Source organism: Microcaecilia unicolor, chromosome 2 (genome assembly GCF_901765095.1).
Source record: "Microcaecilia unicolor chromosome 2, aMicUni1.1, whole genome shotgun sequence".
NCBI lineage: Eukaryota > Metazoa > Chordata > Amphibia > Gymnophiona > Siphonopidae > Microcaecilia > Microcaecilia unicolor.
Genome location: NC_044032.1, coordinates 25,116,898 through 25,140,108, shown reverse-complemented (window position 1 = coordinate 25,140,108; position 23,211 = coordinate 25,116,898). Strand labels below are relative to the sequence as shown.

The window sequence follows — 23,211 nt, the reverse complement described above, 5'->3', positions numbered from 1 at the left end:
CTATGCTGTTCCAACATGTCAGGAACTGATAAACATAAGATACTGGTTATTGGAAAAAGTGCAAAGCCTCTGTGCTTTAAAGAGATTAGTATGGAAAGTTGACCTGTTTTGTATCGTGCTAACAAAAATGCATGGATGACGTTGGAGAGTTTTAAGAACTGGTTAATGAGTTGGGACATGGAATTACAAAGGGAGTTTAGGAGGATTGTGCTAGTGCTTGATAACTGTGCAACACACCCACACATTGACTCTTTCAAAAATATCCTGGCGGAATTTCTGTCTCCCAACACCACATCTCTGGTGCAACCAATGGACATGGGAATCATAAAAAATTTGAAGACCTTATACCGCAGAAAGCTGGTCAATTACATCCTTGAAACTATCGAAGAAAATCAACTCACATCATCTAGTCACTTAACCCTCCATTGCCCCTGGTACAAAATGTGTACCTTTATATAATATGTAAACTGCTTTGAATGTAACCACAGAAAGGCGGTATATCAAATCCCATCCCCTTTCCCTTTCAACAGCAAAGGAGGTCAGCGCAAAGGCTGATCTTTTACAAGCAATCATAGCTGGCTAAAATGTTAGCATCAGAACTATTTAGCATTGTTTTGCTCACTGGGGGGTTTAAACACCCCAACTCGGATACACAAGATGTGGCTGAAAAAGATGTCATGGAAGCACACCGTGTTGAAAACTATGAAGAGTATTCAAGCATTGATAATAATCCTCAATGCTATAATGAGAAAGAAGGTTGTGAGGATGACATTGTTGAGCAAATTTCAGCCAAACATCTGAAGACATCAGAAAATCAGGAACCCCAAGAGGATGAGACTGCCGAGTGTAAACGAGGGGACACACCAGGATACCAGGAGATTTATTTCTGAATTCAAACTTTATTTCATGCAGAAGGGCGATGAAGGCAGTCTTGTATCTACTCTAGAGACCTGTGCCAATTTTGATCAGCTGCAGTCAATGAAGAGAGCTCGTCAAGGTACGCTCGATCGATACCTCCAACATTAATACTGTTTTCAATGGGTATTTATCAGTGCTTTGCAATTTTTGTTTTTTTAATCATCTGGCTTGTGTTTGCTGGGTCGTGTTCCAAAATAAACGACAAATTTTTACTTTTATCTTGTGCTTCTACTGTACCCTGAAAATTTTATTCGGGGCAGCCGCTTAACTGGGACAAAGTATGGGAGTCCTGACGTGTCCCAATTAACTGGAATCTAATGTATGTTTATAACGGAATCTGGACACCCAGATGTTATCAAATTCATGTTGAGCGCTCTACATTTTAGCACCCAAATCTGAGCAGCTTTTATAGAATTTCCCCTGTAGGTGCTCGCGGCAAACAATTTTTCTGTTGTAACTTAACAACCGCGCTACTGTATGGAGAGCGGCTGAATCTCGATGTTATCCATACAGCTGAGTGAAACTCCCCCACTTCACCCTGGCACTAGATAGCGTTGGAGTGGTCAGAGCAAGTTCTTAGCAGCACCATCCCCCTAATTCTAAAACAGGGCACTCGCACTCGAGTGCATAAGTGTACAGGATACTAAGTCTAAGCCAGTGCCATAGCGAGGGCGGGGCAGGTCGCTGCTGCGCCCCCCCCCTCAGCACGCACCCTCCCCTCTCCGGAGCACATTCTTACTCGTATTAGGAAGCGAGGGGCGGGCGAGAGGGCCGACCGCCCCCGAGTGCACATCGCTGGGAGCTGCGTCAGCTCCACTGGTAACCTGTTCTGGGGCAGAAGGAGCAGGGAACCAGCGGAGCCGACACCCCCCCCCCAGCGGCGTGCACTCGGGGTGGACCACCCCACCTTCCTACGCCACTGGTCTAAGCCTATCCATTTTTGATATACTGCCTTTTATTGAAGAACAAATCAAGGCGGTTTACGTATATAACTATTCAGGTATTTGCACTGGCCCAGATGGGCTCACAATCTAAGTATACTGTACCTGGGGCAGTGGAAGGCTAAGAGTCTTACCCAGGGTCACATGAAGTTGCAGAGAGAATTGAACCTGGTTCCCCAGGTCTGCATCCCGCTGCACTAACCATTAGGCCACTCCTCCACCCCTGTCACTTTTTCAAGTCTGCACTTATGAACGGAAGTGGCAGCCAAACAGCTAAATGCCTGTTCGGCAAGGGTGTACGCAAGTGGCATTGGGCTAGATTCTATATAGCATGCTTTAAAAATGAGTGGAGGAGTGGCCTAGTGGTTAGGGTGGTGGACTTTGGTCCTGGGGAACTGCGTTTGATTCCCACTTCAGGCACAGGCAGCTCCTTGTGACTCTGGGCAAGTCACTTAACCCTCCATTGCCCCATGTAAGCCGCATTGAGCCTGCCATGAGTGGGAAAGCACGGGGTACAAATGTAACAAAAAAATAAAAAAAATAATAAAAAAGTCGGAGTTCCATCAGGTGGCATACATTTTAGGTGCGGTGATGCCAGGTTACACTGGTATTCTGTAATGGAATCTGCACACCCTGATGCATTATAGGTGCCCACTTATTGAATTGCTCCCTATCTGTAATTAACGGACGGGGGACTTATCTGTACAGTGGCGGCCACTATACAGATATGTCTTTTTGAATGTCCTGTGTTTAACACCTATACTCTTGGGGAAGGGTGAGGGGAAGGAAGGAGAGCAAAGCTCACCCTGGCGATTCTCCAAGCTAGTGATATCATTCACAGTTCCCCATCAATAAGGAAACAGAGACTTGTGTGGTATCCTTATACCTTCTTGATGGACCTCAGGAAGGTCACAATCATGTTGTCTACATCTGCACCTCAGTCCGTCTTGCCCTTTCCTTTTCCATTTGGGTCTCAAATAGCACTGCTTCACTACCCGCCCTGCCTCTCAAAACAATCCTGTGTTCATATCCTTCATAACGCCTGAAGAACCCGGAGAGACCATAAGCAGACGTTACCTCTGCAAAAAAAACCCCAAACAATTCCTCTCCTTTTCTTTTGCAAAAATATTGTTTTAAAGCCCCCCTCAGTTCTATTCTATATGATACGATGTCAAGATAAAATAAATTACTATTCTTTTATCTCTTTGGTAAAAGTGTACCACCCCTCCCCAGTGTCCTTGCCTTGGTTTTTTTGGTGCAATATGAAAAGTGCGGTCTTGCCGGCCTTCAAATAACCCATTACAGTAATGTACCTCTCGGAAGGAGGAAGCCCAGATCATTGATCTCTTCTCCTAGAAGATTATGGATATGACAAGGTTTTCTGGCTTTATTGCATCTAGTCACAAGTTTGGCAACTTTTCGATTCAAGCCTTTCCACGTCAACTGTACGCTAAAATTTAAAATAATGCCTGGAGGTTGTATGTATGTACATACACACTATGGAAGGGAACTTGTGCGTTGTGAGGGAGCATCACCAACTTAACAGCATCCCATCACGATATGGTGGTTATTTTAGAAGTTCTATTCATGTTTTGGACATCTGAGCACTAACATTTAGACGGCCATATTTCACGGACGTCCAAATCCTGATTTTATAACGATGAGAGTGGAGAGGTAATGGGGGGGGGCTGCAGAGTGGATGCATTTAAAGGTCAGTACGAGAAGTTTAAACTGAATGCGGAAGCGGACAGGGAGCCAGTGAAGTGACTTGAGGAGCAAACCTAACTTTAGACACCGATTACAAAATACACTTGGTTGGCGCTGATTTCAGCAGTGCCATATATAGAATCTCCTCCCGTGTGACTAATTTTATAGAACATGGGCATGCAAATACCACGTATGTGCACCTATTATACATGTTAGTGCACTGGTTCCCAAGCCTGGTCCTGTAGGCAGGGGCGTAGCTACGTGGGGCCACGGGGGCATGGGCCCCCACAGATTACGCCCTAGCCCCCTCTACATTTGATCCCCCGCCGCCGCATCAGGTACCTTGTTTGCTGGCAGGGGGTCCCCAATCCCCGCCAGCCGAAGAGTCTTCTTCAGCGCCTGTTGACTCCGGCGCCTTCGTGGTGTGATCCTCTTTCTGACGCCTTACGTCCTGCACCGTGCATGTAGCCCCGTGCAGGACGTAAGGCATCCAAAACAGATGATCACACTACGAAGGCGCCGGAGTCGACCGGCGCTGAAGACTCTTCGGCTGGCGGGGATTGGGGACCCCAGCCAGCAAACAAGGTACCTGATGTGGCGGCGGGGCGGGGGGGGGTTGCGTTTGCAGTGGCGGGGGGAGGCGGCTAAACAGTGCCCCCCCCACCTCGGGCTCTGGACCCCCCTCCCGCCGAGGTCTGGCTACGCCCCTGCCTGTAGGCCCCCCCAGCCAGTCAGGCTTTCAGGATATCTATTCACGAGAGAGATTTGCATGACTGGCTGGGGGGCCTCCAGGGCCAGGTTTGGGAACCACTGTCTTAGTGTATATTGTTAAATTTAGGTACCCTTTGCAGAATTTCCCTTCGTGTGCATATTTGCCATTAAACATTGAGTGCCAGCTTACAAGGCTGCTCTTATGCTGTCTTCCTCTTCTGACATATAAAGGCCCACAGGGGCGCTTCTATGTCCGCATGACATGAGGACTTTAAGCTGGGCAGAGGAGGGGCATTTTCAGCCAGTAAATCGGTATTTCTCCAGCTTAAATGGCTTTGAAAGTTGCTCTCAAAATGCATGATTTCTGTAGCACTACCCATGTAGACCAGTGGTTCTCAACCAGTGTGTCGGGACACATTGGTCTGTCACCAAGAACTGGGAGGTGTGTCACCAAAAACCTGACACCAGATTGTGCTTTCGTTAACAACCATGTAGGTTGGGGAGAGTTGATAACCTAGAAGTCAAGTACTTGAAATCTCCATAATTAGTCCTTGTGCCACCAGGTCCCAAATGGAACTGTTTCAGACTTCCACCAATCCCTCTCCTCCTCAGAATCACCACCAGTGCTTCTGTAGTTTCCCTTGTATTATTATTAGCAGCAATGAAATGATATATTAGGGGGGGAGGGGGTTAAGTTTTTGATCAAATGTGAATTGTAGTGTTCAGTGTGTCACACAGGTGAACAATGTCTGTCAGGTGTGTCACGACAGAAGAAAGGTTGAGAACCACTGATGTACACGGATGCCTGGAATACCTTCCCGGAGGAAAAAATTAATTACATGGATACAAAAGTCACTGGCTTCCAAAGAAATCGGAGTGAAAGACTTGCTAAAAGAAGTGGTAGAAAACAGGGCCGACAAGAGACTGAGCTAGGCCAGGGGCAGGGCCGTTGCCGCCGCCGCCCCCCCTCTCTGATTACCAGCACCTCCCTGAATCGTTACCGTTCCCGCCCCCTCCCCCAGGATCGCTGCTGCCCCAACTGAGGTACCCGAGACCCCGCCAGCGGGAAGAATCCAGCACTGCTCTTCACTCCATATCTGCCCTGCCCCTGCTTTTTTCTCTCGGCGCGCATGCTTGGTTTCAAAACCAAGCATGCGCTGGAGGGGGGAAAAGCAGCTGCTCGGCACAGCGGTAGAAACAAGCAAAGAGCAGCGCTGAAGGGGAGCCCGGGGCCTGAGTTTTCTCTCGCCTGCTCCTGTCGGGGCCCGTCGGGAGCGGGAGAGAGAGAACCCGGCACCGGGCCCCCCCTTGGAGGCCAGGTCTGGGGAATTTTGCCCCCCCCTGCCCCTCCTCTCGGCAGCCCTGGTAGAAAAGGAGGTGGAACCACAAGCCTTGCATTGTAACCCTCTCAGGGCCTGAAGAACACAAGGGATTGTGCACGGAGCAGGAGACAAGCAGGCCAGGTACAGGAGAGGAGATGGCCTGGGAATAGGATCAATCTCTTATAAGCCCATATGATACCGATATTATAAGACTGTGGATGAAAACTTCTGAGTGCAAGCTATTAAATTAAATCTGTTTAAACCACAGACCGTGCATAGGTCTTCTAGGAGACAGCATTTAAGCCTAACACAGCCAGAGCCTTGTGTCTTAACTGTTGTTCAATGGCAGCTTTTACCCATTTGGCCACAACTGCAACACTGGCACACTGACTGTGGTTTGGTGGTCCAGATGGAAGAGGGTTAGTTGCTTGGGACAAGAAGTGTATGTTTTTGGTCTTGAGATAAGAGGTGTGTGTGTGTGTCTGGACTGCACATATTCTCTGATCGAGTAAGTACTGATTGTAGGATCTCAGGCATGCTTGGGTGTTGCAGATGCAGGGTTGTGTTTGCGTGCTGGATAGGCTAACTGTTGTGCTTGTTTTCTCGGCTGGGAAGTACGGGAGTCTATATACAATCTCCAACAATGCACACAAAACCACATCTAGGCTCTGGATGAAACCAAAGTTCCAGGCTCTGAAATCAATTGTAGGATTTCTACCAGACCGAAAGGAATATGTTTCCCAGTTACAGCAGGTCCCAGCGGGATGAAGCCAAGACAGAAACCTGTCGCATACAGTCCGAGTGCACGGCTGCATATCCTGACTTCCATCCAATCAGCCAGACAGAGTTAAAAATGAACAGGAAACTGTAAAATATTTTTGGTGAGCTGCTTTCTTTTCCATTTCAGATTCTCTGTTCTTTTTTCTCATTTTTTAAAAAAGAAAAGTCCGCAAGAAGAATGTTCCTCCCCTTCAGGGTTCTTCTAGCACAAGATTCCTTTATGGTGCTAAATTGCTTTTTCCATTTGCCCCGGATTTGGGGGGAGGGGGATTTGCAGGAGACAGACAGGAGCTGGACCACTGACTTCGCACTCATGGTGAGGACGCGGTGGTGGGAGTATGACCGTGCGATGAAGGAGGCTGATTTTGTGCTACTGTTGGACTGGACCGGCTCTGAGAGCTGCTCGTGCTTCCGCTGGTGCTGTTGCTGCTGTTGGCGGCTGTAGGGATGACAGGTCTGCGTGCAAAAAGTACACCTGTGGGGCAGAGACAGAAGAATGTTACTTATGGTACAATGGAATCCTCTTTCTCTACGAAACACAGTGGCAGCTGGAGGATTTGCTGACTATCACGGGCATTTTTTAAAGAGAAGGGTGCCCATCTTCCGACAAAATCGGGAGATGGGCGCCCTTCTCTCAGGGTCGCCGAAATCGGCATAATCGAAAGCCGATTTTGGGCGTCCTCAACTGCAGTCCGTCGCGGGGATGACCAAAGTTCACGGGGGCGTGTCGGAAGCGTAGCAAAGGCAGGACTGGGGCGTGCTTAAGAGATGGGCGTCCTTGGCCAATAATGGAAAAAAGAAGGGCGTCCCTGACGAGCATTTTGGTCGACTTTACTTGGTCCATTTCTTTTCACGACCAAGCCTCAAAAAGGGGACCCAAACTGACTAGATGACCAACAGAGGGAATCGGGGATGACCTCCCCTTACTCCTGCAGTGGTCACCAACCCTCTCCCACCCTAAAAAAAAAAAAAAAAAAAATTTTTGCCAGCCTCTATGCCAGCCTCAAATGTCATACCCAGCTCCATGACAGCAGTATGCAGGTCCCTGGAGCAGTTTTAGTGGGTGCAGTGCACTTCAGGCAGGCAGACCCAGGCCCACCCCCCCCCACCTGTTACACTTGTGGTGGTAAATGTGAGCCCTTCAAAACCCACCAGAAACCCACTGTACCCACATGTAGGTGCCCTCTTCACCCGTTAGGGCTATGGTAGTGGTGTACAGTTGTGGGGAGTAGGTTTTTTGGGGGTTTGGGGGGCTCAGCACCCAAGGTAAGGGAGCTATGCACCTGGGAGCAATTTGTGAAGTCCACTGCAATGCCCCCTAGGGTGCCCGGCTGGTGTCCTGGCATGTCAAGGGGACCAGTGCACTATGAAAGCTGGCTCCTCCCATGACCAAAGGGCTTGAATTTGGTCATTTTTGAGATGGGCGTCCTCGGTTTCCATTATTGCCAAAAACCGGGGACGACTATCTCAATATTTAGGTGGACCATCTCTAAGGTCGACCTAAATGTTGAGATTTGGGCATCCCCGACCGTATTATAGAAAAGAAAGATGGATGTCCATCTTGTTTCAATAATAGCGGTTTCCCCGCCCCTTTGCCGGGACGTCCTTAGAGATGGGCGCCCTTAGAGATGGTCGTCCCCATTCGATTATGCCCCTCCACGGGGCCCTTTTACTAAGCCGCCGTAAAAAGTGGCCTGCGGTAGTGTAGGCGCGTATATTGGGCACACGCCGGACCAGTTTTTACCACATCTACAAAAAAAGGGCTTTTTTTTTAATGGGACAGGAAAAAGGCCTGCGGTAAAAATGAAACCAGAGCTTGCGCCCAAAACCGTCCTGAGCCCTTAACACCACCCTTTGACCGAGGTGGGGCGGGGGCACATTTTGGTCTGCCGCCTCGCCACCGCCCCACCCTGCCACTCCCCCCCCCCGCCAGCTGAAGCGTTGTCCAGTGCTGGTCTCTGGCGCCTCCGCGTTGCCTGCTCTACTCTGTCTTGCCCTCATGCCCTGAATGCGCCTTTTAGTGTAATTGAGCATGCTCAGTTTCACTAAAAGGAGTGTGCCGGACGTGAGGGGAAGACAGAGCAGTGCAGGCAATGCGGCAGCGCCAGAGACCGGCGCTGGACAATGCTTCAGCTGATGGGGGCTGGGGACCCCTGCCAGCAAAACCAAGGGCCTACAGGAAATTTGAGGGGGCCCAGGCCCCTGTGGCCCCACCTAGCTATGCCACTGCCTTCAACTGCATTGCTACCAGTAGGGGTTGGGTGCTTCAATATTGCGTTTTCAATTGTTAGGGACAGGCAGGTTTGTCCGTCCCTCAGTATTGAAAATGTGATAGTGAAACAGCAGAACCACTGGCAGGACTGAGGGTGGAGGAATTCCGCTCAGCTTAGAGGGAACAGTGATACTGGGTGCTCTCAAAACGCTTTTAGGACCCCCTGAAAGGTACAGCTGTAGTGCCCACAATTTTTAGGGTTCAGAATTAATATTTTCCCCAACACGTTTATTAGACTACTTATTCACGGTGTTTGCTGGGCGCCTGGCTGAGAAGACACAGCAGGAGTGAGATGGTAGCTGGTTATGCAACATGAGGACCAAGAAAATCATTTGTATTTTAAAAGTGATGACCTTCACCCGAGGGCAGAATCAATTATCATCAGCCATGGGAAGTGCACTGTGATTCTGACCAATAAGGCATCTGCACTGCCTGTTATCCTGCCCCTATTACGGTCTGACTCCAGCTGACTTTCAATCCGCTAGGTTGAAATGATAATTTAAGGTGTTGATACAATGCTGAAATTCACTTTTTAAAAACATTGAGTATGCTCTGTGGTGCAAGGTTCTGTTTTGCAGTTAAAAATCACATCTGTGCCTTTCCGGGAGCTGTTCATTACTGGTGGTTTATGACACTCGGGAATTGGGCCTACCGCTTGTGACATCACCAGGCTGCCCGATAATTGATGATGTCAAGATAAAAGATTAAAACCGGTGGCCATGAGAAGTTCCTGAAAGGGGAGTTAACTGACTAGCTAGAAAACCAACCAGCTATGGAGATGAAACGGTAATAGTAACATAGTAGATGATGGCAGAAAAAGACCTGCACGGTCCATCCAGTCTGCCCAACAAGATAACTCATATGTGCTACTTTTTGTGTATACCTTACCTTGATTTGTATCTGTCATTTTTAGGGCACAGACCGTATAAGTCTGTCCAGCACTGTCCCCGCCTCCCAACCACCAGCCTCGCCTCCCACCACCGGCTCTGGCACAGACCGTATAAGTCTGCCCAGCACTAGCCCCGCCTCCCAACCACCAGCCCCTTGATTTGTATCTGTCTTTTTCAGGGCACAGACCGTATAAGTCTGCCTAGCAGTAACCCCACCTCCCAACCACCAGCCCCGCCTCTGCCATCCAATCTCCGCTAAGCTCCTGAGGATCCCTTCTTTCCGAACAGGATTCCTTTATGCTTATCCCATGCATGTTTGAATTCCGTTACCGTTTTCATCTCCACCACCTCCCGCGGGAGGGCATTCAAACATGCGTGGATAAATCTCTCTTATCCGTCCCCTTCTCCTCTACTGCTAATTCCAGACTGTTCTTTTATCTTGCTGCACCTCTTGCCTGGAATAGACTACCCGAGCCTTTACATCTAGCCCCGTCTTTGGCCGTTTCCAAATCCAAACTTAAAGCCCACCACTTTACCACTGCTTTTGACTCCTAACCACTGCTCACTTGCCCTGTCCTTTTATCCTCACCTCTCTATTCCCTTACCCTTATTGTTCTGTCTGTTTACCTGTCTTATCTAGATTGTAAGCTCTTTGAGCAGGGACTGTCTTTTTGTGTATGGTGTACAGTGCTGCGTATGCCTTGTAGCACTATAGAAATGATAAGTAGTAATAGTCGTAGTAGGGATAAACACAAAGGAATCCTGTTTAGAAGGAATGGTTCTGTGGAATCTTAGCGGAGATTGGGTGGCAATGCCGGTAACTGGAAACAAAATGGGAGCTAGGCAGACTTCTACGGTCTACGCCCTGACCATGACTGAATAGATAGGGATGGGCTGCAGTGCAAATTTTAAGGGGCTTTGATGTTAGCTTCAGAACTTAGTACAAGAACAGTGCTGGGCAGACTTCTACGGTCTGTGCCCTGAGAAAGGCCAGGACAAATCAAACTCGGGTATACATATTGTTTTATTGACCCTCTGTAGACCCCCGTCTGATCTTTCCACACGGAGGTGTACAGAGAGTCTGTTCTTCTATGATCTTGTAGACCGCCTCCCTGAATTCCTGAGACACCCCTTCCCATGGGTATCGCTCCTGGGGAGGCATCAGAAGGCTCAGTTCAAATCTAATTCCCATGACCACAGCTTTCTGTCTATTAGGATGTAGGTGGATCTTTGGCCATTTATGTTCCCACATGTATTCTATTAAAAGCCAACCCAAATTAGTTCAGAGACTGAGTGTTACTTGTGTGTGGATCACCTTGCAGAACAAATGACAGGTAAAGAATGAATTAGAAATAAAGACAGAGATAGTTGCCAGAAATAAAGTGTTTATTCTTACCAAAATCAAATCTTCAATTTGGTACATTCATCAGACAGATTCTAGGTTCAACTGCACAGAGTTCTGGCTCTGAGGATGCGTTGGGGAAAGTTCCAACGATCTGCCAAAATCTCTTCTCTTTTATAGGCGCAGGTCTACATGCAAGTCAATGGCAAGACCCTTTTTTTTTTTCTTAATATTGCCCAACCTCTGATTCATACTTTCCTTTCCGGCAGGTGCCCATCTGTACCCTCTTCTTTCCGTTTTAGCTATTGCAAGATTTCCGTTATTGTCAACAACTTGTTTTTCTTGTTACAAAAATATCTGCACATGATTGTGACATTTCCGCTTTTGTCAACACTTGTTTTTCTCTCTCTTGATACAAAAATATCTCAATACTAGCATTTCAGTTTCATATCATCTTTCATATCATCTTATGATCTGAGTGCCATCTTATAGAAACACAGACTTCATTTTAAAAACCAAACTTCATCCATTTTTGTCCATTATTTCTACATCTTAGGTGCTATGTTCAATTTGACAGTTGTACCAGATTTTGTTAAGACCCATCATGCAGGCCTGCTTTTGCAGGTTCCCATCTATAAGGCCATTGGTGGGCTTTCAGGCCTAGTCAGGGCTTCTCAGCTGGCCAAAGCCCAGTAACTTGGCCCACCACCATTCCAGTGGATAGGCCTCAAGCTACAACACATATTAACAATATAAATTATCACATACCATGTAAATGAATTAATCTTGTTGGCCAGACTGGATGGACCTTACAGGTCTTTATCTGCCGTCATTTACTATGTTACTATAGTCATATGGCTGGTCGCATCAACAGAATGAGAGCCATTCAGTCTAACATTCTCTTAATTTCCATGGTAATTCAGACGAAGACAAAATCTTTTGTGCATCTGTAACCAATTTTGCAGTCCTGTGAAAAAAAATTCTTTCCAATCCCAACTCTGAAAATCAGTGTACGTGTAGAAAATCTACTTCCTCATACCCGCCAATCTGTGTCCTTCAAAACACGCACACTTCAGTAGCGCCACGCATTGCTCTCTAAGAGTCAGCCCTAGGTGTGTTCCTGGGGCATGGGTTAACTTTAGCCAGCAAGTGCCAAAACTCAACATTGCCCAGTCCTAATTACAGCCAAATAACTTTATCCAAGTATGTTCAGCGGCACATTGATCTGATAAGTTCTGCTGATTATTCTGACAAGGGGCCAGATGCACTAAGGTCCTCGGAAGAGCCCTTCCCTTACCGATTCCATAGCGAATCGGTAGGGAACAGCCATGCATCAAGGAAATGGAATGCAAATGAGCTGCTCGTTGTAGCTCACTTGCATTCTCTATTCCCTCGGAAGCCAGTCGGCCGAGCATGCGCAGAGCAGCCAATCGTTATGCTGGCTGCTCTGCGCATGTCAAGGACGTCCTTTATGAACGTCCTTTACTGAAAGAAAAAAAAGTCCCCATAATCAGGAGGGAAAGGGCTACGAGGAGGCTCCCGATGCTGCTGGCAGCTATCGGCGGCTTCTGCTCCGGCCACCTTGCTCCTTTCTGTCTGCCCCGGGATGTTAGCAGCACATCCGATGCCCCTCCTCCAGGTCTCTCTCAGCCAATCACAGCACGTTTAGCTGTCAATGGTTTCATCTAAACGCGCTGTGATTGGCTGAGAGAGACCTGGAGGAGGGGCATAAACGAAAGAGACATCCAAATAGTTTTTTGATTTGGACTTCCTCGGCACTAGAAGGACACCCATCACAAAAAAAAATCTGGGGGAAAAACGTCCAAGTGCTCGTCAGGGACGTCCTTTTTTTTTTTTAATGGTTTTGTGAAGGATGTCCATGTTAGGCACTTTAGAAGGATGGCCCTGACGAGCACTTGGATGTCTTTTTTCCCAATTTTTTTTTTTGTTAAATTTATCGAAGTTTTTAGAGGCGAATAAATCCCGCGCAGCCCCAACAAGAGGTACAGACCTCCCATTAGATTTTCCACGGTTAGGCAATCGGAAAACGGTAGTGCATCTCATTACAATATGATTTATATACATTATAATACTAATTTGCTCATCTGCATTCCGTTTTCGTTAGCTGCTACCGTGATAGGAAAATGCCCTTTTGTGCATGTCCTGGTTTACTACTTGCACGTTAAACTGGCTAGAACCAGTTTAAAACCCATGTTAATGGCTCGTTAAGTTTAGTGCATCTAGCCTAAGGTTACCACAAGCTCTTACCTTTCAATGACTACTTTAATATGGACCTCTTTGTAATTACTTTAGGGCTCTTGGCTCAGCTCCCCTGAAATGATGATGTCTGCTATTGTTGGTAGAAAGAAATCTCTGTAGGATATTTCTGATGATCACCCTAAGTCTACTTGGTGATTGGTGATTCTTCTCTCAGTGATGCTATGACAACATTGTATGATGCTGCCTGTCTGATTAACTCTTAGGCTAAGAATAGCCATACTGGGTCAGACCAATGCTCCATGTAACCCAGTATCCTGTTTCCAACAGTGGCCAATCCAGGTCACAAGTACCTGGCAGAAACCCAAATCGTGGCAACATTCCATTCAGAATCTCAAAGAGTAACAAGATTCCATGTAGAACCCCAAAGAATAGCAAGATTCTGGAATCCTAAAGAGTGACAAGATTCCATGCAGACACTCAAAGAGTAACAAGATTCCATCCAGAATCTCAGAGTAGCAACATTCCATACTACAAATCCCAGGGCAAGCAGTAGTTTTTAGGTGAATTGATTGTTGTTCTATACATCAACATTCCTTTTGTTTCCTTCAGTGCTGTCCTGTTTTTTATAGTATTTTTATAGCATTTTTCTTTTGCTCTTCTTGTCTGATTATGCATAAAGACTTGTAGATTGCACTGATGCTACAGTGATAGTGCAGCTTATCAAATAAATAAAAGTCTCAGTTTTACCATACGCTAATGCATGAAGATATAGTCCTGTGGGAATTTTCTTTTTTTAACTTTCAAAAATTTTTAAATTGAAATTCTGATAATAAAAACAAGGTACAAACAAGCATAAGTACTACAATATCCTCTCCCAGAGCACCCCAACCCCCCCCCCCACCAACAATTCCTCCCCGTTACCCCCCCCCCCCCAACACACACACACATCCAAAAGAACGCCCAGAACAATAGGCATTTCACAGGGACTCTTCAGGGAATGCCTCACCTAAACAATACTAAACCCTCCTCTCCCAGCTAATAGTTACAAAAGAACTCATAGACCAGAAAGCATAGAAGACAGGCAAGTCCGTTCTTATTGCTTTGCACTAAACCAACTATAGTAACGATCAGTTAATTGGACCTTATCCCTAGGGTTACCATATTTTGCCCCCCCAAAAGGAGGACACATGCCCTGCCCCACCACACACCCACCCCGCCCCCTTTCACACCCTCGCTCCACCCCGTCACATTTTCTCCTCCCTCCTGTCACATACCCCGTCACCCCCCCCTCCCTGTCACCCCCTCCCCTTACCTTACTACTGCCCTGGTGGTCGAGTGACCTCTTCGGGGCAGGAAAGAGCCCCCTCTTTCTTGCCCGGAGCACTGCCTTGCATGCATCCTTCCTGTTGGTGATCTGGGCGCCAATTCAAAATGTCCGCTAAGAGTTGAAGTCTCACGAGGTCACATCAACTCTCGGCGGCCATTTTGAATCGGCAATGAGGATCACCAACAGCAAGAATGCATGCAGGGCAGCGCTACGGGCAGGAAAGAGAGGGCTCTTTCCTGCCCCGAAGGCGGAAGAGGTCATTAGACCACCAGGGCACTAGTAAGTAAGGGGAGGCTAGCAATCTGCCCATTTGTCCGGATTTCTGGCCAACCGGGCAGGCTGGCGGGCGGGCCGTCCTATAGGACGGCCCGCCAACCAGCCTGCCCGTTTGTCGGACATGTAAATCCGGACATATGGTAACCCTACATATCCCTCACCACTGAAATTCGGGGAGGCCCAGAATTGCAATGTTTGCTTCCAATGAGCTGCGATTTCACACTTAGCCGCTGCTAAACAGAAGCGCTTAACCCTGGTGTGCCATCCATGCCTCTTCTTATTTCCAAACTCCAATAAACAACGTTTAGGATCACAAGGAAAAGAAACCCCCAATGAGTGAGTTAGCAACCCTGTTATACCTGCCCAAAAGGGTTTCAAAGATGTACAAGACCACACCATAGGTGAAAAAATGTACCCCATCTGTCTGGCAACTCCAACACAGGGCTGTGGTAATGGAAGGAAATATCTACTTCAAGCAAACTGGGGTATAATACCACCTAGTTACCACCTTATAAGCATAATCCTTAATCAATACACACCAAGAACCTTTCTTCACTTCACGAAACACTGGTTTCCACATACTGTCTTAAGTAGAGAGGTGTGGTAGCCGTGTTAGTCCACTCTTAAAGGTTATCAATAGAAATCAAACAAAATAAAACATGGAAAAGAAAATAAGATGATACCTTTTTTATTGGACATAACTTAATACATTTCTTGATTAGCTTTCGAAGGTTGCCCTTCTTCGTCAGATCGGAAATAAGCAAATGTGGTAGCAGATAGTATATATAAGAGAAACATCAAACCATTACTTTGACAGTCTGACAGAATGGGAGGGTGGGGGTATGCATGGGGACATCAAAGCATTTCATTGATATTCTAACAGGATGGGTATTGGTAGGTGAGAGGAGGGTAATAAACAGAGAAATAAACAGAGAAATACAGCTTATGGTTTATAATGGGTTAGAAAACCCAGATCCTTATTAAGTCCTGTTTGTTGTGTGTCAAAATATTCAATCATTCTTATTTCAAAGGTCTTACGTTCCTGTATTGTTTTAAAATTACCTTTCAGTATTCTTACTGTGAAATCACTGGTGCAGTGTTCTGGTCTTGTGAAGTGTTGGCCCACAGGGGTGGGGGCTTGACTGGCACCGGCTATTTTCATGTGATGTCTGTGCAGATTGAATCTTGTCTTAAGCATCTGGCCTGTTTCTCCAATATAGCATCCTTCGTTACATTTTTTACACTGAATGATATATACCACATTGGAAGATGAGCATGTAAAATGTAAAAGAGACATTTCTGAATACACACCAGACCAAACCTGTAAAATACTACCGATACATCAATGACATTTTTATGATTTGGACGGAGGGGGAAGAAACTCTGAAACAATTTTACTATTCCTTCGATACATACCATCCTACAATCAGATTCAAAATTGACTACTCCCCAGAAAAAGTCAATTTTTTGGACACCACAGTCTCAATCAGTGATGGCTGTATACAAACATCTATATACAAGAAACCCACAGACAGATGCAGCTACCTCCACAACTCCAGCTTCCACCCTTCACATACAAAAAGATCCATTATTTACAGCCAAGCCACAAGATACCACTGTATCTGCTCGGACCCAGAGGATAGAGACAGACACCTTGAAACCCTGACTGCATCCTTCAAACAGAAAGGCTACAACCCCAAAATAATCTACAAGAATATTGCCTCCTCCCTCAAAACACCCAGGGAAAATCTGCTACAGTATAAAGAAAAAGAAGCCACAGACAGAATTACCCTTGTAGTGACATACAACCCAGAGCTGGAAAAACTGAGGAAAATCATAAGAGAACTACAGTCACTACTCCAGGAAGATGAATTACTGAAAGAGATATTCCCATCCCCACCAGTGCTGGCCTTCCGACAGCCACCAAATTTAAAACACAAGCTGATCAGAAGTAAACTTCCAACACAGACGGAAAAAGAAAAGGGCACGTTTCCGTGTAACACAGCCAGCTGCAAACTATGCCAAAACATTTCACAAGACCCCACAGTCATTCACAAAGGAAAAATAGTCAACATAAAGGACTATTTTACATGCTTATCTTCCAATGTGGTATATATCATTCAGTGTAAAAAATGTAATGAAGGATGCTATATTGGAGAAACAGGCCAGATGCTTAAGACGAGATTCAATCTGCACTGACATCACATGAAAAAAGCTGGTGCCAGTCAGGCCCCCACCCCTGTGGGCCAACACTTCACAAGACCAGAACACTGCACCAGTGATTTCACAGTAAGAATACTGAAAGGTAATTTTAAAACAATACAGGAACGTAAGACCTTTGAAATAAGAATGATTGAATATTTTGACACACAACAAACAGGACTTAATAAGGATCTGGGTTTTCTAACCCATTATAAACCATAAGCTGTATTTCTCTGTTTATTTCTCTGTTTATTACCCTCCTCTCACCTACCAACACCCATTGTGTTAGAATATCAATGAAATGCTTTGATGTCCCCAAGCATACCCCCACCCTCCCACTCTGTCAGACTGTCAAAGTAATGGTTTGATGTTTCTCTTATATATACTATCTGCTACCACATTTGCTTATTTCCGATCTGACGAAGAAGGGCAACCTTCGAAAGCTAATCAAGAAATGTATTAAGTTATATCCAACAAAAAAGGTATCATCTTATTTTCTTTTCCAAGTTTTATTTTGTTTGATTTCTATTGATAACACATACTGTCTAAAAGCTCCTCCACCCACATCCTGTTCCCAGTCCAACATAAATTTATATTTATGAAAAATCTTTAAAGAATCCATATGGGCTGCTATAATTTACCCAATGCGGCTCACAGATTCTCCCAGTGCTCCGTATCTTCCGGACTGGCACGTAACCAGCCCCTAGTAACAATAAAATGCTTAACCTGTAAATATGGAAAAATATCCCTGGACTGTAAGTGATTTGATCCCCGGTGCCAAAATGTCCACTCTCCTGTCCAGGACTTTTTTTGAGGGGGTACTTGGGGGTACTGAGTACCGGCACCTTTTCCATTGTCTGCTAAAGTTGACCCACGGACCCCAAGTTTTGATGAAAGAGCTCAGGCTCTACACACCAATTCTGTCTTGTCATAGGTTCTGTGACTGATTGCAGGGGGCCTGGCTGTTGTGGGGTAGGTCCCTCAGTGATCACCTCACCCCTGAAGGGTGATCTGGCATTTGAGTACTGGCACCCTTTTTGCTAGAAAAAATGCACTGCTCCTGTTCTACTCAAAACAGGGGTTCTTGCTGTATGGACACTAAAGAGGATACTCCCAGCCCCTCTACCATAAAGCAGGGGTGTAGCTACGTGGGGCCACGGGGGCCTGGGCCCCTGTAGATTTGGCCCTGGACCCCTCTGCCGACGACCCTCTCGACCCCCCCCAACCCACCGTCGCCGTCTGCTACCTTTGCTGGTGGGGGACCCCAATCCTCGCCAGCCGAGACCCTCTTCTTCCTTCGTTCTGTTTCTGAGTCTGACAGCAGGACGTCAGACTCAGAAACAGAACGAAGGAAGAAGAGGAGCTCGGATGGCGGGGGTTGGGGTCCCCCGCCAGCAAAGGTAGGCGACGGCAACGGCTGGGAAGGGTTGGCGGCAGGAGGGGGGGTCAAGAGGGTCGGCGGTGGAGTCATAGTTGGTGGTAGTGGTGGCGGCGGGGGGGGGGGGGGGGTCGGCAATGGGGGGGGGGGCTACAATATGCCCACTCACCTCGGGCTCTGGACCCCCCTCCCGCCGAAGTCTGGCTACGCCCCTGCCATAAAGTCTCTGTTCCTTGAACGAAATGGTCAAAAGATGCATCATATGAGGATCACTAATGTGCCCCCTCAACAACTGCTTACCATCGGTAAGACAAAGTATCTGACTCTCGGAGGGAACAAGGGAAAGTGAGCCTGCTTTAAGAGGATCTCCACTTTATTAGGACTAATATCCCGTTCAAGCATTTGCCGCAATTGGGCTGCCCAATAATAGTATACCATATTCGGCACCACTCACTCCCCTACTCCACCGACTGCTACAGAAGCTGTTTAGGTAATCTATGTCATCTACCCCCCAAAAATAAACCCCAAAATAGCATGCTGTAAGGAGCAAAAGTCTGAATCCGGGACCTCCAAAGGAAGGGTCTGAAACAAAAACAGTAACCGAGGGAGAATATTCATTTTCACCAGTGCAATGCGCCTCCTGAAACACTGTACTACGCTTCCTCCCACCATTGAGTCCATTAACATTCCAAGACCCCACCCTGGTATACCCTTTGACCTCCCCACTCCCTGACCCTCCTTTCCCACTCTCCCCTCCCATCCCTATCTGATCTCCCTCACCCACCCACATCTCCTCATGCTGGCTTCCACCTCTCCCCACCAACCCTAGAAAATGAGGAAGGGACCCCTCGGGGGAAACTGGCAGCAAAAATCAAAACCAGTAAAAAATTCTCCCTCTCTCACATACCTTCTCTTACCATTTCCCTGAAATGTCTGTTACCCTCCCAGCCTACTTCCCCCCAAACTCTGATAGTACATAAACACACTCACGAGACCATTATGCTCCTCTAAGGACCAGAAGCATATCCAAAATGGACTGAAGGTTCTTGCCCAGTGGGGGTACCAGTTAAGTAAAAAGTCCAAAGTGATAAATAAAGTCTCACTTAGCAAGAAAAACATGAATAGTCATGTGGTCGACAGGGATGTTGAAGGTGTAGCAGCCTGAGACCTGTGGCTGGTCACCTTCTGCCATTTCTCTATTTGAACCCCCACCCCGCGAGGGGCTTGTGCAGGATCTCTAGCAGGAGACAGATTTGTACTTCCTAAGTCTGCTAGGACTTCCCAGGCTTCTGCCCCCATTTTCACCTTCTTGCATTTGTCCCCCACCGTCAACAGGAGCCCAAAAGGGAATAGCCAACGATAATGGAGGCCTGCTGATTGCAAATACTGTGTGACTGGTCCCAAGTCCTTGATCCAGCTAAATCCTGATTAACTGCAATCTTGACATTATCCCAAACTATGCCCTTTTGCAAGTGAGCCTTCTGGAGCACTTTCTCTTTGACCCCAAATCTTGGAAGCAGACAATAACATCCCGAGGTACCCCATTGCGCCTTTGGCCCAGGCTCCAATGAGCGCGATTCAAGCAAACACGTAGGCTGTCCTCAGAAGCCAACTCTGTGGCAGGCTCCTGCAGCAAAAGGTCAACATATTTGAGCCACCACTTGGTTGTAGTCTAAATATTTATCCTCCTCTGGGATGTCTTTAAAACGTAAATTGCAACTCTTGGAGCGATTTTCCAGATTCACCACCAACTCACGAATTTCCTGCTCCTGCTCCTGAGCACGTCTGGGCAGCCTGAAGATCTCTTAACTCACTGTCCAGTGCATCCACATTCTCCTCTGTCAATTCTAATTGTCTTTAAGGTCTCCCTGCATCTTGGCCAAAGCTGACTGAACATCCGAGCAGACAGCTCGCATTTCACTCTGGAGCACCTGAAACCAGTGCAACAAATTGCGGTGGGACACTTCTCCAAAACTTGTGCCACTGACCGTGGAGTCATCTTCCTCAGAATCTGTGCGTGCCAGAGCCATCTTGGCAAACTGCGCAGCAGACTTACCCAACGGTGTACGCCGCTGCTGATCTCCATGCGACGGAGTAAAATTTCATTTTTCCAGCCGCATTCGAGTAGTCATGTTCCCTGTTTGAAGGTAAGAGTCTGACAACTTTAAATTCAGCTAGGAAGTGGAGAAAAAATGCTCTTTTACACCTCAGCCCCAATGGAGCTAATCAATTAAACTGCCACTCACCACCGAGGACGTCAAGCCCACTCAAACGCAGGTACCGTGTTTCCCTGAAAATAAGACACTGTCTTATATTAATTTTTGCCCCCCAAAATGCGCTAGGTCTTATTTTCAGGGGCTGTCTTATTTTTCGGGGAAACATCGGGGTTGGCCCGCTCGCCCTCCGTTGCTCCCGGAACTAACCTTAAACGCCTCCTTTCACCTTTGCAGCAAGCAGCAACAGGGCAAGCCACTCCTTCCTTCCGTGTCCCGCCCTCGCCTGACGTAACGTCCGCGAGGGCAGGGCACGGAAAGAAGGAGAGGTCTGCCCTGCTGCTGCTTGCTGCGAAGGTGAAAGGAGGCGTTTAAGGTTAGTTCCAGGAGCGACTGAGGGTAGGTGGAGGGGGGCCCGGCGACCTCAGGTGGGGGGGGGTGGGGGCGGCCTTGTCCGGCTCTCGGCGGCCCTGCTTTCAAACAAAAATTTGCTAGGTCTTACTTTCGGGGGAGGCCTTATATCTACCAATTCAGGAAAACCTCTACTAGGTCTTATTTTCGGGGGATGTCTTACTTTCGGGGAAACAGGGTATAAGTGTGCGTGCGTACAATACACCTACATTCTGACACACTCTACCCTATGCAACTAATTTTATAAGAGCCCTTTAATGTGTGTATAGAAGTGTTTTATGCCAAAAAAAAAAAAAAGGTTTGTAAAATCATCCTTCACTAGTGAAGTGGGTCAAATTGTTACTACTGAGTGCAGGAATGGGCTAATGGTTAGTGCAGTGGGCTGAGACCCTAGCTCCAGAGCTCCTTGTAACCCTGGGCAAGTCACTTAACCCTTCATTGCCCCACTACTACTACTATTTATCATTTCTATAGCGCTACTAGACGTTTGCAGTGCTGTATACTGGACGCGAAGAGACTGTCCCTGCCCCAGGTACAAAACTTAGATTGTGACCCATTAGGGACAGAGAAAGGACCTGCATGTAATGAATATAAACCACATTGTTGTATCACAGGAAAAAGCATAGGCGTAGTTTGACTGTTTCATTTGGGGGGGCAAAGAATGGGCGGAGCATATTAGCATATCATTTGCATATATAAATATGCAAATGAATATGCTAATATGGAGGAAGGAAATGAAATTTACAGGCAAAATATCACAGATGCACATTTCAAAAAGCTGACACATTTCAATTAATAAATTATGAATAAAATACTTTTATTTACCTTTGTTGTCTGATCATTTAGTTTTTCTATTCGCTTTGATCCCAGTGTCTTCTGTTTTATGCAGTGTCTTCTTTCCAGTAGGCTTCCCTCTGCTCCCCACCCTCCCAGTCCCATCCATCTCTTGCTCCTTCCCTCTGCTCCCCAACCCTCCCAGTTCCATCCATCTTCTGTTCCTTCCCTCTGCTTACCATCCCTCCGTCCCATCCATCTTCTGCTCCTTCCCTCTGCTGTGCCTGACCTCTCCCAATCCCATCCATCTCCTGGTCCATCCCTCTGCTCCCCACCCCTCGCAGTCCCATCCATCTCTTGCTCCTTCCCTCTGCTTCCCACCCCTCCCAGTCCCATTCATCTCCTGCTCCTTCCCTCTGCTTCCCACCCCTCCCAGTCCCATCCATCTCTTGCTCCTTCCCTCTGCTTCCCACCACTCCCAGTCCCATTCATCTCCTGCTCCTTCCCTCTGCTTCCCACCCCACCCAGTCCCATCCATCTCCTGCTCCTTCCCTCTGCTTCCCACCCCTCCCAGTCCCATTCATCTCCTGCTCCTTCCCTCTGCTTCCCACCCCTCCCAGTCCCATCCATCTCTTGCTCCTTCCCTCTGCTTCCCACCCCTCCCAGTCCCATTCATCTCCTGCTCCTTCCCTCTGCTTCCCACCCCTCCCAGTCCCATCCATCTCTTGCTCCTACCCTCTGCTTCCCACCCCTCCCAGTCCCATTCATCTCCTGCTCCTTCCCTCTGCTTCCCACCCCTCCCAGGCCCAATCATTTCTTGCTCCTTCCCTCTGCTTCCCACCCCTCCCAGTCCCATTCATCTCCTGCTCCTTCCCTCTGCTTCCCACCCCTCCCAGTCCCATCCATCTCTTGCTCCTTCCCTCTGCTTCCCACCCCTCCCAGTCCCATTCATCTCCTGCTCCTTCCCTCTGCTTCCCACCCCACCCAGTCCCATCCATCTCCTGCTCCTTCCCTCTGCTTCCCACCCCTCCCAGGCCCATTCATTTCTTGCTCCTTCCCTCTGCTTCCCACCCCTCCCAGTCCCATTCATCTCCTGCTCCTTCCCTCTGCTTCCCACCCCTCCCAGTCCCATCCATCTCTTGCTCCTTCCCTCTGCTTCCCACCCCTCCCAGTCCCATTCATCTCCTGCTCCTTCCCTCTGCTTCCCACCCCACCCAGTCCCATCCATCTCCTGCTCCTTCCCTCTGCTTCCCACCCCTCCCAGTCCCATTCATCTCCTGCTCCTTCCCTCTGCTTCCCACCCCTCCCAGGCCCATTCATTTCTTGCTCCTTCCCTCTGCTTCCCACCCCTCCCAGTCCCATTCATCTCCTGCTCCTTCCCTCTGCTTCCCACCCCTCCCAGTCCCATCCATCTCTTGCTCCTTCCCTCTGCTTCCCACCCCTCCCAGTCCCATTCATCTCCTGCTCCTTCCCTCTGCTTCCCACCCCTCCCAGGCCCATTCATTTCTTGCTCCTTCCCTCTGCTTC

General features: G+C 47.7%; 1 protein-coding gene across 1 annotated transcript in view; it reads right to left on the bottom strand.

Moving 5' to 3' along the window:
- Positions 1-6,690: 6,690 nt before the first annotated feature.
- The window catches only part of ARID3C (AT-rich interaction domain 3C), a 509,889-nt gene continuing 493,368 nt past the window's right edge, over positions 6,691-23,211 (bottom strand). The window contains exon 8 of the mRNA XM_030192839.1: positions 6,691-6,854. Within this exon, the coding sequence (XP_030048699.1) occupies positions 6,691-6,854 (164 nt within the window). The remainder of the gene's footprint in view (positions 6,855-23,211) is intronic.